This window comes from Momordica charantia (genome assembly GCF_013281855.1).
Source record: "Momordica charantia cultivar OHB3-1 chromosome 11 unlocalized genomic scaffold, Mcharantia_2.0 BLBB01000011.1, whole genome shotgun sequence".
Lineage (NCBI taxonomy): Eukaryota > Viridiplantae > Streptophyta > Magnoliopsida > Cucurbitales > Cucurbitaceae > Momordica > Momordica charantia.
The window spans coordinates 15,627,350-15,644,321 of record NW_028275159.1 but is presented as its reverse complement, the minus strand read 5'-3'; the positions used below and the strand labels follow the sequence as shown (position 1 = coordinate 15,644,321).

General features: G+C 34.6%; 1 protein-coding gene across 3 annotated transcripts; it reads left to right on the top strand.

Moving 5' to 3' along the window:
* Window positions 1-249: 249 nt before the first annotated feature.
* On the top strand, window positions 250-11,918 carry LOC111022876 (Low affinity potassium transport system protein). 3 transcript variants are annotated; one of them, XR_002603031.2, is made up of 4 exons: window positions 250-438; window positions 1,513-2,140; window positions 11,190-11,286; window positions 11,497-11,918. XR_002603031.2 is itself a non-coding variant. In XM_022300165.2 (4 exons), exons 2-3 carry the CDS (start codon window positions 1,587-1,589, stop codon window positions 11,265-11,267), a joined length of 627 nt encoding a protein of 208 aa, XP_022155857.1. In that variant the 5' UTR covers window positions 250-438; window positions 1,513-1,586; the 3' UTR covers window positions 11,268-11,286; window positions 11,497-11,918. The 3 variants fall into 3 exon arrangements, 2 of the variants coding, with proteins under 2 accessions (XP_022155857.1, XP_022155858.1); XM_022300165.2 differs by having other exon boundaries at window positions 11,195-11,286; XM_022300166.2 differs by lacking the exon at window positions 11,190-11,286 and having other exon boundaries at window positions 252-438.
* The last annotated feature ends 5,054 nt before the right edge of the window (window positions 11,919-16,972 follow it).

Here is a 16,972-nt window from a genome sequence, read left to right as displayed (position 1 = left end):
GAGCCTTGTGCAAAAGCAAACAAAAGCAAGCTTTCCTTTTTAAATTTAAATAAATTAAATTACTTAACAAATTAAAAATGCATTGCTTTTAAGAAAAGCGAGTGACCCAAATTATAAATAAATAAAATAAACTTTTCTTTATATAATTTAAATTATATATTATTTTATTAATTAATTAAAATAAAAAAGTGGGACCCACAGTTATCATGCGCCTTCAAGGACAAACACAAAGCCATTCGTCTGTATTCCCCTTGTGGCTTTAATATAATTTTGCAGCAAAATTGATTTCAGCCTTTTTCCAATTTTATTTCTCCAACTCGGCGATTCGATTCCCCCATTTTTCACTATCAGCGATGCTTCCGCCATGACGCCGTCGATTTAAGCTCCGGTGATCTCTCTACTTTCAGACTCTGCCGGGTTCTGTACGTTCCGTTCCCGGTATTGATCTGATTCTCCGGTTCTTTTCTGATAAATTGCTGTACTGGAATTCAAACGTATGGATTTTTGTTTTGCTTTCTTTCTTGATGTGTAATGGAGTCAATAAGTTAATTGATTCGAGCTTGCTGTGACTGGTATGCTTGTGTTCAGTTTTGGCAATGAAGAAAAGCATATCTAAGATTCCGGAATTCGATTTTAGTTCATTTTTCTTCACTATTTGCTTTGCGAACTAGAGGAGCTTCTTAGGAAGTCGGATTGCAAGTTTCCAGTTCAATCGTGTTCTGAAAAGCTTATGTTTTGTAATGGATCTTTTAAGTTACCACTTCCGGTTTTGTTCGATCTTCCATCATTTCTTTGAAGTTGTAAGCTCTTTCAAAATTTGAATTGAGTACTTATTGGATGGTTATGTCACCTCTTCGGGTGATAAGGTTGTGCTGGTTTTGATTTTAGTGGCGTTGATGAGGTTTATTGTTCTACCTCTCGTCTGAATGACTTTAATTAGTATTTAACGATTTCTCATGAATGGTATAACTTCAATGCAACTTCAAGAGAGGGGCTAACCGAGGCACCCTTCTGGTAAGATTGAAATTTTAGTTGCTCCAGTGATTCAATTGTAGGAGACTCTCCTTCTATTTCATCTGGTGAATTCAAGAATATGCGTCTTATCGTCACAGTTTTTGGTTGGCCAAGTCCTGTCAGTTATAAGATAATCTGTGCATTCCAAATTTCTGAAGGCATTCTCAGTTCTGTGGATCATTATCTTCTTAAGCTTTAAGTTATTACGCTATTTTACATTTTAGTTTACATTGCTGATTTTAGACCAAGAATTAGTTGCAATTAAGCGAAAGTTGAGTTGGTGTTATTCCTCCCTCTTTCCCTTTGTTTTACTACCGCCCTATGTGTGGTTACTTTGGCTCTCTCTCTCTTTAAGATTTTGCTTCTCTGATATTGAGTTTTATTGTGCACTAACATCAGTAAAGCAATGCCTTGACATTTGTGAGAAATGTTGCTTGATTGTGTTTTCTAATACTTTTATGTGGACTGTTCTGATTATTAATGGATGGTGGCCAACAGGTGTCTTTGGTTGCTTGAGGGGGTGGAAGCCTTCTCAGAAATAAATTTTGAGTGCCGCAGATGAGGTATAACTGATGTTATTGGCAGTAGAAGGAGGAGGGTTCTTTTCTTCTTCAGCATCTGGGTATAGCAAGGGTCTGACCCTTCTTCTTTTGGGTCAAAAGGACGAAGATAAACCCATGAGAGTTTCTCCGTGGAATCATTACCAGTTGGTGGACCAAGAATCAGAATCTGACCTCCAGCTGGCTTCCACAAAGAATCGCATTTCCCGCGGCTGTGCCTCCTTTGTTTGCTTTGGTCGCACTTCCGCAGGGCTTGACAGTTCACCTTCTCCGCTTAAAGTAGGCCCAACCTTACCACATGATTCTTTGCCTGGGCCTTTAAGTACTAATACAGGGAAAGATGAAGTTCCTATTGTGAATGATGGTAATAGTTTGAGAAATATAGCCCTTAAAAGTAGCTTGAAAAAGCCCAATAATGGTATTTCAATTTCTCATCAGAATGCTCATGAAAGTGAAACAATGAGTAAAAAGGATGGTGATATACGTTGTCCTACTGATAGAAGAAAAGTTCAGTGGAATGATGCTTGTGGGAGTGAACTGGTAGAGATCAGGGAATTTGAGCCCAGGTATCAATGTTTCTTTACATTTTATTTTAAAGCACAAAACTTATTTATCTCTGTTGATTTCCTTTATCTTGTTCCTTCTCTGCCTTTGAAGAATTGCTAGTAGGATTCTATTTTGGGCCTCAACATTATCCTTGGAATAGATATTCTGATTATTTTCTACCTTTGTTTATATGCTAATTCCCTTGTTCGTTTAGAGCTGAATTTTGTTGTTCTTTTGCTGATAGTCTATACATCTTCTACCCCATGTCTTTAGTTAAACTTAGCTGATTAGGGCTTACTATTGATTGTATCATTGTTTTGGTACCTTTGACTACTTCAAGTGTCTTTTCTGTTGAATTTTTATTTTTTGTAAGAAACCATGTGCCAAACCAAAAGGAGTCTTGAAAAAGAATAATAATTTGAATAAGGTTTTCCTTTATTTTTTTTGTGATAAAAAATAAAGGATATAACATAAAATCTTTGACTCACACATAAGCCCAAATATAGGCGCTGAGGCGAGCGATTCATTATGTGACAATTTGAAATTATTTTAAGTTTTCTTGGCTTGGAGTGAACGATGAATCATGTGATCATACTCCTTGTAGGGGGATTTTGAGAAATCTTCTCACTTCAAAACCAGTTTAATACTCTAGTCTTTTATTGAAATGTTTAGATTTAGAAGTCCTTGATTTGTTTATTTTTGAAATCAAGTGACTATTGGGAACGTAGTCCATCAATGTCAACCCTTACAATGCATGGACCTGGTAATAACGACTAGAAAATTTCAATAGGCTTTGAAAAATGAGGCCCCTGGCTTGTACAACTCTTCAAAATTCTGTTGGAAGGGATTAAACATTTTAAGCATGACTTACTAAAAATGTTCCACGACTTATCTCTCCACAATGGTGCTTCATTTGCAAGGATAGCCTATGAATAACCTTGAAACACAACAGCACATCTGTCACCTGTGAGTATGCTAGAAAATTTTGGGACTTCCTCTTATCGACCCTTCCAAATGATCCAATGCCCTTCCTCTCTCGTTCTTGGTAATCACCGTCTAATCCTACTACATTTGATTGCTAAGGAATCTCATAAGATATTAAATCTTAGATAGGTGGCCACCATGGTTTGAATCCATTCCTTCTAAGTCCTTTATTATTTATGATAATCACCATTTTCAAAAAGGAAAATAAGCTTATTTGGATGAATTTTTTAGAGCTTTCCTACGGGTTACGTGACAAGAAGGAAATCGTAGAATCTTAAAAGAAAAAAAACTTTCTTTTGGCCAGACGCCATTTTTTTCCTTGTGATTACTTGGTAAATGCTCGCGTCTTTTTCGTAGCTATAATTTTTCTTATCTTCTATCCAATTGGAGGAGCTTTTTGTAACTCATTTAGATTGAGATTTATTCCCTTTTTGTAATTTCACACCATCAATGAAATTGTTTCTTACCAAGAAATAAAAAAAGACTTATCTCTAACTAGTAAAATCATTGTTCCGGTAAATGGAACTCTTTCTACTCTAATTCCTAAGAAAACTTGCCCAAGTAAAGTGTCCAAACTCAGACTTATCAGTATAGCCAGGGGAGTGTACCTTCTGACTAAAACTCTAGATGAAAGGCTCAAGTATGTGCTTCCCAATATCATTTCTACTCGCCAATTTGCTTTGTTGCAGGAAAATAGCTTACTGACCTTATCCTTATTGCCTAACTCGGTGGTTATCTTTAAGCTTAACATTTTGAAAGCCTTTGAAAAAATTAGTGGGGACTTTCTAGACACTATTTTATTAATGCGAAGTCGAGAGGCAAAATAAAGGCCAGAAGAGGAATCCATTGACCCTATCTCCCTCTCGTAGTTCTTGCTGTTAACAATCTTAGTCGTATTCTGGAGAAAAAGTTTTGCCTGATGGTCTTATTGAAGGTTCTATAGTGGAGTGATAATATCCAAAATTTGCATCTTCAGTTGATAACACATAGTTCTTGCTGTTAACAATCTTAGTCGTATTCTGGAGAAAAAGTTTTGCCTGATGGTCTTATTGAAGGTTATATAGTGGAGTGATAATATCCAAAATTTGCATCTTCAGTTGATAACACATTCCAACCATCATGGTATGACCTAGTGGTTAATAAGGACCAATGTAAATAGCAAGGGACTCAAAGGAAATGAGTTCAAACCATGGTGGCCACCTATCTAGGATTTAATATCCTATAAGTTACCTTGACAACCAAACATAGTAGGGTCAGGCGGTTGTCCTGTGATATTAGTCGAGGTGCGTGCGTGCAAGTTTGTCCGGACACTCACGGATATAAAAAAAAGGGTTGATGACACATTCCTTTTTCTATCTTTAAAATTGGTGAGTTGAGAAACCTCTTCAACCTCATCAATATCCTAAATCTGCTTCAGGCCTCAAAATACAAAATTTTAAATCTATGACTGCTGTTATACGCACAAGCTACGTAGATATGGGGCCTTAAAGCAGGAACGTGGAATTGTAGCATTGGCACCCTCCCGATGATACCTTGGAATGCCATCTTGGCAGTAACTTAAAGGCCATTTCTTTCTGGAATCCTATTTTGGAAAAAAAATTAAGTAAGAAGTAGATTCCAGAATGGACTTGGTGGAAGCTTGTTTTTAGTGATAGGTATTGTACTCATTGAGAATAACTAAGAACTAGTGCAGTGTTTTAGAATCCCGAGTTCAAAATGTGAGGCCAGTTCCGAGAGAGCCAGCTTCTAACCAACGTTGAACAAATACCTGGTAAGCACAGTAGACATATGTCAGAAACTAGTTGAACAAATCATGTGGTGAACACTTGTTAAACGCAAAAACACTTATCTTGAATGATTTGACATAATTCATTCTATCATTAATGCATAAGCATCATAAACTAAAACAACTTTTTAGCCCATCATTGAAATATATGTATATATATATATATATTTAAAAAGGGTCATATTATAATAGAAGCATCGTTGTCATGTCCACTCTAGATTTTTAAAAACTAAAGTACCGTTGTGTTCATGTTTTGTCATGTCATGTCTATGTTCGTACTCAGCTGATGACATAATTTTTTTTTGTATTGATGATCAAAGTATGATTTGCAATCTGTTTAAGGTAGTTAAGAGCTGACCAAGTGCACAAAAGCCATGCGATCCTATCCGCTCTCCCCACCTTCCCCATCCCCTTGCCCACCCGTCACCCTACACCACCACCACACCACAACCTCCGATGGCCCTTCTCCTCCTAACCTCCTCCTTCTCCCACCCAGCCGCCTACACGATCAGTATAAGCCACCGGAATTATCTAGCCCGAAAGGTAGAAATAGAACAAAAAACCTTCATTATCAAGGTGGATGAACTCTTCTGAGGTAGCCGAGCACGTTTTGAGATTGGTAGGGATGCCACCTACTCCCTCTCACTCACTTGGGCCTCCATCTCTTGGCTTCTTTCCACCACAAACCTTCTGTTAGACTCCCCTCTCACCCACGAGTTCTTTAAGGAACACCGCAATGATGATTACACGTTGTGGATAGAAAACTAAGCAACAAGAGGGGATACTGGCTGGAAATTAATAAACTAGACTGCAATGGAGGTAAGAACAAACTCATGCTCCCTTCGGGTGAGGGGAAAGGGGGATGGAAGGCCTTCCACACCCTTATAAACAACTATCCATTTGCGGACAAGCCACAAAAGCTCCCACTGCCAAACCAGGACATCTCTTCACCCGCTCCTCGACAACCCTATCCCATCACCTCTGAGCTGCCACAGTCCCCTGTACACACCACCCATACCATGAGCTCTCTAATTCGCTTGACCTTGTTTCCAGAGACCTTTGCTTGGAGCAGATGGATAATAGTGCAGTGTCACTCTTTTCATGATGACTGGCACTCCATTCTCCGGTCCATACCGGAATTGATTAGTGAGTTTTGTTCCCTTAGCCTCGTACATGCTCACAAAGCCCTCCTTAGATGTGAAGATGGACAACAAGCAAAGTCCCTCACATCAGTTGATGATTGGCAGCCCATTGGCCCTTGCAAACTCCGCTTCCTCCCATGGAGTACTAACAACATGAACTCAAACCGACAAGTCCCATCCTATGGCGGTTGGATCACTATTAGAGATCTTCCCCTGTGTCTACACAGTCATCCCATACATTGGGAACAAATGTGGAGCTTTTATAGAAGTATCAAAGACTTCATCCAACCTTAGAAACCTCATGGAGCTAAAGATTAAGGTCAAAGGAAATGATACTAGCTTCATCCCCGCGATGGTGGAGCTCCCACCGGCCATTACTCATGAGGATGCCCTCACAATCCTCATAGACCCTTTCTTCAACGACTGGAACCTGATCGGTACTTAGGGCAAAAACCCCAGCTCTTTACAGCACCACTCCAGGGGATTGGCTAGAAATTTGATTGCTTGATGCCGGACTCTCGCTGGAACCACCAGGGACCCACCCATCGAGAGATGTCACGACAAACACAACAACATTCTCGATGAACCAGCTCCTACTATCACACTGACAGATGTTGTTGACAGCAATTTGGAGAGAGTATGGTATCTCTACTAGCACACAAATCACAAAACAGATCGCAAAGGATTGGGGCTTTGCATCAGGGAGTTGACCAAGCATCTATTTGGGTCTTCCTTTAAATGGTAACCCTACAAGGGAGGCTTTTTGGATACCAATTATTGAAAGGATCCAAAACCGCCTTAGCAAATGGAGCAACATCTTTATCTCTAAAGAGGGGAGACTCACCATCCTCCAATCGGTCCTCACAGACTTACCTATCTACTATCTTTCAATTTTCAAAATATGCAGTAAAGCGGCTGATCTCATAGGCAAAGTTTTCAGAGATTTTCTGGGAAGGACCGAATACAAATGGGAAGCCTCATCTCATAAATTGGACTTGCACCCAACTTCCAATTTGTGAAGGAGGCCGCGGTGTTGTGAACATTAAACACAGAAACCGAGCCTTACTATCCAAATGGATTTGGAGATACATCACCAAGCCAAACCAACTGTGGAGGAAGCTCATCTCAGCAAAATACACAGGTTCTCTCTCGGATACTTGGCCAAAAATTCGATCTAATGTTTACAAAGGACCATGGACTGGAATCTTTCAACAAACCAGCTTTGTCAAGAAGTTTGCGATTTGCAGAGTAGGAGAAATTAGCCAAATCAGCTTCTGGAGGGATAGGTGGCTCACCCATGGAACTTTGGACAGCCTCTTCCCAAACCTGTTTGCCATCTCGACCAACAAAGAGGCAGCTGTTACAGATTTATGGTCGAAAACATCATCCTCTTGGGATTATAGTTTCCGTAGACCCCTAAAGGAAGAAGAGATTACAGATTAGCTGCACCTCTCCCTCCTTTTAAATGAGAAGACACCCACCTCCCTAGAAGATAGATGGACTTGGCCCCTTAAAGCAACTAGATCTTTCTCCACCAAATCGGCTTACAGTGTCCTCACTACTGATGCTTCCCAAGCGGCCTCCACCCTCTTCCCTCACATCTGGCAAGGAAAGTGCCCTAGAAAAATAAAGTTCTTCTGTTGGGAGCTTTGTCATGGGGCAATTAATACCCATGACAGGATACAAAGAAAACACCCATACATAGATCTCTCTCCAAATTGCTGTCATTTTTGTTATGGGGCTCACGAGACACAGTCATCTTTTTGTCCACTGTACTTTTGCTTCTCGATTTTGGAACCATTTCTTCACTGCTTTCGGGTGGAAGACAGATCTACACAACAAACCATCATCCCTATCTTGACCAACTATTGGCAGGACATCCTTTCAAGAAGGAAAGAGCAACTCTTTAGGTACAGTTTGTTCGGGCCTATCATTGGAGTTTTTGGTTGGAGAGAAACAATAGGGTCTTTAATGTCAAAGCCCTGACATCTTTTTTGATAGAGTTATTTTTCTAGCTATTGGTTGGTGTAAATGTTTCTATCCCCCTTAATAGCTATTCTTGAAATGATCTTATTACAAGTTGGAAGGCTTTCTTGTAATTGTCTTTAGAGCCTTTTGTATATTTCATACCATCAATCAAATATTTGTTTCTCATTTAAAAAAAAAAAAAGAGGTAGTTTAGAGTTGGAATCAGTACTACAGGTTTATCTACAATAAACCATGGCTTGTGGAATCATATCAAGATGGAAAGAGTATTTGACATGGATACTAGGTTGAATTCTTCCTCCAATGTCTTACCCAGGGCATGCCTTTTGAGGTGATACGAAGGGAGTGGATTTTTTTGAAACAAATGAAAGAAAGAAGTTTTAAGAAAATTGGATAAGTGGAAGAACCAATCTTTTAAAGGAATACGCTTGACTTGTGCTAATGGAGTACTTTCTAATCTTTCGAATGTATTATATGCCATGTCTCCTAACCCAAGAAATATAATATTGACAGTTAAAAGAAAGTTTAGGGACTGTATTCCGGATTGAGGAAAAGAAAAAGAAATATTAGCCTTCTTAACTGGGGAATAGTATCCATTGGAAAATGGTGACCTTGGAATTGAAAATTTGAAAAAACAAAACAAAACTTTGCTTGTCAACTTGCTTTGGAGGTTTCCTGTGGTGAAAGGGAACTCTGGAATGATATAATCTCCAACATCTATGGAAAGGATATTTGAATATTTCTGGTTGGTTCACAAAGAAGAAAAATACGGGAACTTATTGTAGCCTGTGGAAAATATTTCAAAGCTAAAACCAGTCTTTGATGCTTGTTCCTCAAATAGAATTGGAAATGGGAAAAAACTTTGTTTTGGAACGACAGTGGTTGGGATCCCCAGCATATTATGTATTCTCTTTCTAGAAATTTTGCATTGGTAAAAGGATAAGAGATTTCAGTCAAAGGTGTTTGGGATGAGAATTGTGCTGATTGGAATCTTGTGTTTAGAAGGAATTTGACCGAAATTGAGGAAGGAGAGTTTCAATTATTGCTTCAATTGCTTAATGGTATTTCTTTGAATCCATGGGAAGATAAAAGATGGTAGTATTTACACACATCAGAAATGTTTTTGGTTAGGTCTTTATTTTTTAACTTAACCAACTTGAGAAGTTGTGTCAAGAAAATTTTGGCTTTAACAATTTGGAGGTGAGAAGTTCCAAATAAAGTTTATTTCTTTCTTGGGACTGTGTCATGGTGGCTTAAACACGGTCGAAAGAATTTTAAAAGAGATTTCCTAATATATTTGCATAATTTTTTAGTTCTCTTTTCAGCTGGAATTTTTGGCATCAGTTGTTAAAACAGTTTCAAGTTTCTTGGATATTTGTCAAAGTGGCCAAAGGTAATCTTGAGCCATTATTATGAGGTCAAAAGATTATTTAGGAGGAACCATAGATTTTGTGGGTCAATGCTATTAAGGCCTTTGCTTGGAGACTTTGGAAGGAAGCAAATTATCAAATCTTCAATAGGAAGGAAGGAGATCAGGAAAGAAGAATTAGAGTTGGCTAAGTTTTGTTGCTCTTCATCGGGTTCTCTTTCTCATTCTTTTAGCTTTTTGCTATTTCTTTGGCTTTAGATCTCTCCTAGATTGTTGATTGTGGTTTTGATTATTTGGTCTAAATATCTTGTATTTTAGTTCCTTATCTTGTATGTTAGTTCCTTTGTTTGGTTATTTTTCTTCTTTTTTCGTTTCCTTTGGGAGCTTGTATCCTTGAACACTTTTCTTCCTTTTCATATTATCAATGAAAAGTTTATTTCTTGTTAAAACAAAATATGTATTTGTACTCCTTTTGTTATTAATTCCAATTAGATGGCTGGTTTACGAGTTTGTAGTGGAATATGGTTATGGTCATTCATAATGTGTGGGACTCGAGAGTCTTTTTTTTCTTCTATATTTAATGTGTTTCCTTTTCAGAAAAAGAAAACAGTTTATTTATTTATTTTTATATAAAACCATACTGACAGACACAAATTAACCAAATTGATTAAAATTGACTTAGTTCTATTGGCTTTCCTGATTTCCCTTCACACCCGGCATATTAGGCCATGAAGATGTCCAATTGGTAGGTAATTTTTTGCATTTTCGCTCTTACATTGTTTCAGTACCTGTGCCTTTTCTGTTTTTTGTGTAACGGTTCAGTTCACGTACAGACAAATGTTTGAGAGTGCTTTTAACCGTGACTAAAAGTGCGTTTAAAATAATTTTACGCACATCGTCTTTGACCAATTACCTCTTTGTTCTCACTTATTCTCATTACTTCTCTCCTCTATATGTTTTAACTTGTATCTCTGCACGTAGTATCTCTCACAAATCTCTTAGCTCACATTTTTTCTCACTATCTTCTTATTACGTCCACCTCTTATCAATCGCTCTGTACAAACTCTCTGCATACACACATCCTCTCAAGGCTTATTTATCTCTCTTACTAATTTCTCTTTATATTTATATATTTTCTCTAACTAATCCCTCACTATACTACCTCTCACTTTTTTTTTTTTTTTAAATTTTAATTGTTTTTAGTTTAGTTATTTGCTAACTCTTGAAGTATTTGTTAAATATAAAGAATTCATAAATCCTTTCTGTTATATTAAAAAAAAAGACTTGAAATATTGAATGATTTTATTATTATTAAAAGCTAGTGTTGGTTTCCATTGTATAAAAGTCATCCAAATACCCCAACAGTCTCATATTTACCCCTTGGCGAGATAGTGTTTTGTCTAGATCACGAATTTTGTTGGAGTCTGCTTGGGACTTATTTTCTTAATGGGTTGTTATTTTTATAGTCTTTTTTTAATTTTTTTTTTTAATTTTTGGTTTGGTGTTGTCCTTATTATTTTGAATTCATGTATTTTTTTTATGGTCTCTTCTTTTCATTGTGTCTTAGATCTCAGGTTATCTCAGGTTGTGAGATCGTTCTGTTTTTCCTTGCAATATATGCATTGCAATATATGTTAGCTTTGCAGGAAAAAAAAATCATCCAAATAGCATATTATTGGATTTCTGCTCACTCTTAACCCCGAATTCGTTACCTTCAAGAATTAAATCATTACAAAACTCAAATTACAAAAATTAGAAACATGTTTTAACTTTGAAGTGATTGTTTAGATATGTTGATGCAGAACAGGCTTGATCAATTCTGTTACCCTGTGATATTTCTCTCGTTTGATTGCCATTGCCCGGAGAATTATTGCAGATAAAAACCCTCGAAAAGTTGTGGTGAATATTTTCATATTACTCATCTAAAGTTTCTGCAGTAGTATGTAGCTTTCATTTTCGAATCATTCGAATTTGTTTAAAATATCCTCAGAATAGAACATTTATTTGCACGTCAAAGACGTTTTTCGTTTTTCATTTGTCCTATTTTTATTTCATCTCTCCTCTTTGGATTCTATTCTCCCTCTAATTGGTATTGGGTTCCATTTCCAGTGAAGCCGGTCTTTCCGATGACGAGCTCGAAAATGGAAACAAGAGGAGTTGTTCTTGTGCAATCATGTAGCTCTAGGCTGCTTCAAGAATAGGGGTAAATTTCTAAACAAGAAAACGCTTGCCCGTCTCCTTTGCCCAAACATTCTTTGTGGATACTCACAATCCTGATAAAACACGATCACGTCGACAACGACTGCATTCAATGGTCAGATTTCCCACTCGATCATCGCGCTGTTTATAGTGAATTGTTCTGTTTTCGGTTTTCAGTTTTGTTCCTACGCGTGGTCTGTTTATTTTTTACTGGCATTTGTAAGACTTCCTCCATTGTACACTATCTTCACTTTCAGTATATTCCCTTTTTTTTCTTATTATTATTATTTTGGTCATTTGCTATATAATGAATATTCATTTGTTGTCCCAAAGTCGCAAATGTTAGTCTGATGGAATTATATTGTCTGTGTTTTCTCTTCAACCTCTCCCACGTACTTGATATTTCAGAATCTTTCGAAATTATTTGAACTAGCAAATGAGATTTAAATGGTGACTTAATTAGATTATAACTATATTGTTTTTAATCAGTGTTTCTAAAAATATAAGTAATAATATTGATGTCAATAAAAATTTCAAGATTAATTGTTAAAATTATACAAATTGTTTTGCTTGATTGCGAGTCTTTTTTTGCATGGTTTTTTGTATTGTTTAATTCGTCTCAATGAAAGTTCTGTTTTTATTGAGAAAAAATATGAAAATTGTTTGAATTAATAAATTAGTTGTAGCTTATGTAGACTATAATTTTCTACTTAAAATTATTATATAAAAGAAATATGAGTAAGATTTATACAAAATATGGATGTCCAGAAGGTAGATATTAAAGGGAGAAAGATCAGCCGCTCCCAAATTAGGGCTAACGGACAGAAAAGAAATGTCGGGTTTTGAAAAATAACTGTATTAGATATCATAAAATTGATCGTTTTTTTCTTAATTTGAGAATCCAGAATTTTATTTGGGACAAATTCATTCCTGAAATACAAAATAGTTATACAATGTTTGATTTTAGGATTTTTTTTTTCCACGGCAACATACAACCGGAAAAAAAAATAATAATGAAATTAAACAAACTGATCTAAGAGTATATTATTTCAAATAAACAAAATAATATATAACTGACATAAGAAATCATTATTTTGAAATTGTAATTTCAAATTGGGAAACAATCACTAATCCCTCCCCTTGAAATCCAATATGATTTGAAATCTCACGTTGTCCATAAAATTTTCCTTCTTTGATAGGTTTTTAATTTAGAGTTGACCATATTACAATTTTACCCTTACAAGTTAAATTGAATCTGAAAAAAAAAAACCTACTAGTTAGAGATGGAGGTAGTGCTACAGTGCTTTCCTAAAGAATGAGATGTGATAAAAAGGGTGGAGAATGAGATGAAATAAGTAAATTAAATAACAAAATGGACCCACGGTTTTAAAACTCAAGATTCTTTATTGGAAATTTCTTAGAATAGAAAATTAGAAACCTATTAATATTTTACTAAAATTGTTTCGAAACAAAATAAGAATCCAATATAGGATTAATTTTAGAAATAATATATTTTCAATTAACATCTATTCCATCTTCGACGTTGGAGGTTTAAACTCTCGTACCCCAATTTGTTGTACTAAAAAAAATAAACAAAATAAATTATATTGCAATTATTTCTCTTTTAAACAAATTTGAATAGATGTTACTTATTGAAGTTTATCTTCTCTTGTAAAATAAAACCACTACTAATTCTAAAAAAATTAAAGAAAACAATTACTATTGATATAGTAATTATATTACTTACAAAAATTTGGTTGAAAAAACACCTAATTACATTTTTTAAATAATATATTTTTTAATAGTAACTATTTTATTTTATTTTATTTTTTAGTATGTAGGGGATTCAAACACATAAAGACAAGTGATGATTACGGTTGAGCTAAGATCTTGACAAATGATTTTATTTTATTTTTTTAGAATTAGTATGTGTTTTTATTTTAGAACAATCTCATTTTTTGGTAGTATGAAGGGGGAATTGGCCCAAAAATTGGATAGGGTCAAGAGATAAAATAAATTTTAATAGGTAACTTTTATTTAAATTTGTTTAAAAGAGGAAGAAAAAAAAACATTAAGGAGAGACTTGAACCTAAGACCTTTGGAATATGAGTATAACCACTAAATCAAAGTAAACCAATATAATTTTGTCACAGGTTATGAGTGGCGAATCCAAAATTTTATGTTGGGGGCACAAATGCATAAAGATTAGAAAAATATCAATTTTATACTAGAACTTGGTAATGTGTATCGATTTTCATCTTACAATTGGATAATGTTGTCATTTTTACCTTGAACTTTAAAATATGTTACAAAATTTACAATTCGATTGATTTTCATTTGAAAATTTGTTGAAAAAAATAATCTCATGTGTCAAATGAATTAGAAAATACATATGTTTTGGTATAAAAATAATTGATATGATTTAAACAAAATCGACATTAGAGTTGTTCTAAATTTGAAAGTTTTGGCTAGTTATTTGATATTAGATTTTGTGCATTAATCAAACTTAATTTGAGAAACTTGATTTTTTTGTTAAATTAGTAAGTTTTGTAGATTTTTAAACTTAATGGATAAACTAATATAAATTTGATAGATAGATAAAAATTATAACATTTATTTAAGTTTAGGGTTATGAACTTAAATAGAAAAAAATGTACTAACCGGAACTGCCAGGAAGAGAAAACAAATATGAATTAGGGAAGTGCAAGTGGGGGCACAGGGTGTAAGCCAACAGAACGAACATTATTTTTATTTTTAAATTGCATACTAAATAATATTTATTTAAAATTCAAGGAGGGCACGTGTCCCAGTCCCTTTGTGGATCCGTCCGTGCATGTTGTGTCTTCTAAGATTAAAAAGAAAAAAGAAAAAAACACGTCGCTAGCAAAGAGCCATACAACTAAGAGACCATGAGATGACGTACTTTAAATTTTCCAAGCATTATTATTGGAAATAGTTTGGTAGATGGTATATATTTGGAAGTACTGCAATAAGAAACATTATCATATAAAAAAGAAGTCCTACAATTATAATATATACTTTTTATTTTTAATATTATTTAAAAAGAATATTTTTTGTGGTACAAAAAAAGGTTAGTTTTATTTTAAAATATAGTAAAGAAATAATATTAAAATTACAAATTTTTGTTAAAATATATAAATCGTAAAGTTAAAATAATATAAAAGTAATTTTTTTTGTTAAAAAATATAAATATAAATATCAAATTTAAATTATTAATTTAAAGAAAGAAAATTTTTTTTTTATACATTTTAATATTTCTTGTAAAATTATGGAGCAAACTGAGGCATCACGAGTCACGAATAACGAAAAAACGGGATTTGACAAAATATAAAATTAAAATATATAAATTTAGAAATTTGAAATAAAAACATGAATTCTTTAGAAATTTAACAAATATTTTCCACCAAATTCCACTCAAATTCTTTATTCCAAATTATCCATGAATTGCCACTATTTTATAGGCAATTTGTACAACCATGAGGTGTTACATTTGGGACACTAATAATAGGTAGAAAAAGGACACATGGGTTATTGAGAATCAAGCACATGGATAAGGGTCAACTTGACACTTGGAGACACTAAGCATATTAAAGAAATTGACACATGGGGTTAGGGTTATTTATATTTTGACACCTAGATTGGGCATCTAATTTGGATAATGTTTATAATACTCCCCCTTAGATGCCATTGTTTATATGAAATATGTCTCGTTAAAATCTTACTAGGAAAAAATCTAGTGGGAAACAAATCCCAATGAAGGAAAAAGAGTACATATTTCATATAATCTAGCAAATCCAAAAGAATACAATAAATTATGCTCCTCCTCATAGAAACATCACTTGAGATCTCTGAGCCGCCGTATTCCAATGTCGCGTACCAATCTTTCAAAGGTTGCAGTAGGTAATGCCTTTGTAAATAAATCTCCCAGGTTATCCTTCGAACAAATTTGTTGAATATTAATGTTGCCATTTTCTTGAAGATCATGAGTGTAGAAGAGCTTAGGCGAGATATGTTTTGTTCTATCCCCTTTAATATATCATCTTTTGATTTGGGCTATACATGCTGTGTTATCTTCGTATAATATCGTTGGAAGATTATTAGGAGACAAACCACATGTTCAACGAAAATGTGTTGAGTCATTGATCTTAGCCACACACATTCTCGACTAGCCTCATGAATTGCAAGAATTTCAGCATGATTTGAGGAGGTAGCTGTTATGGTCTGTTTCACTGATCACCATGATGCAACAGTTCTTCCATATGTGAACAAATAACCTGTTTGAGATCTAGCTTTGTATGGATCAAATAAATATCCGGTATCTGCATAACCAACTAGATCAAAATTTAATTTGTTTGAATAAAACAAGCCCATATCAGTCGTTCCTCGAAGATACGGAATATACGCTTGACTCCGTTCCAATGTCTTTTTGTTGGAGACGAACTATATCTCGCTAATAAATTAACTGAAAATGCTATATCTGGTCTTGTGTTATTAGCAAGATACATAAGTGCACCAATTGCACTAAGGTATGATACTTTAGGACCAAGAATTTCTTCATTATCTTCTTGAGATCGAAATATATCTTTCTTCACATCAAGTGAATGAACTTCCATTGGAATGTTCAATGGATGTGCTTTGTCCATATAAAATCTTTTTAAAACTTTTTATGTATAAGTTGATTGATGCACAAATATCCCATCTGCTAAATGTTCAATCTGAAAGCAAAGACAACATTTTGTTTTTCCGAGATCCTTCATTTTAAATTATTTCTTAAGATACTCTATTGCCTTTAGAAGTCATCAATATACACAATTATAATAGCAAATCCTGATTGTGATTTCTTTATAAAAACACACAGACAAATTGGATTATTTTGATATCCTTCATTCAACAAACATCCACTCAGGCGATTATACCACATTCGTCCTGATTGTTTTAATTCATGTAATGATCTCTGTAACTTTATTGAATACAATTCTCGGTAACTTTGATTATATGTTTCAGGTACCTTAAATCCTTTAAGAATTTTCATATATATATCATTATCAAGTGATCCATATAAATATGTTGTGACTACATCCATAAGATGCATATCAAGACTTTCAAACACAGTAAGACCAATTAAATATCTCAGTGTAATCGCATCCACCATCGGAGAATATGTATCCTCATAATCAATATCAGGTCGTTGTGAAAAACCTTGTGCAACCAGTCTTGCCTTATATCTTGTGACCTCATTGTTTTCATTTCTTTTTCTTACAAATACCTATTTGTATCCCACAAACTTAACACCTTCTGGTGTTCAGACTACTGGTCCAAAGACTAGACGTCTTGAATCTTCTTGGTTGACATTTCTTTTTTGACA

Excerpts from the sequence above, each read along its gene's own strand:
- LOC111022876 (XM_022300165.2), top strand. The coding sequence starts at position 1,587 with ATGTTATTGGCAGTAGAAGGAGGAGGGTTCTTTTCTTCTTCAGCATCT. Across the intron at positions 2,141-11,194 it reads ATCAGGGAATTTGAGCCCAG|GCTTGATCAATTCTGTTACC; the intron begins GTATCAATGTTT and ends GATGCAGAACAG.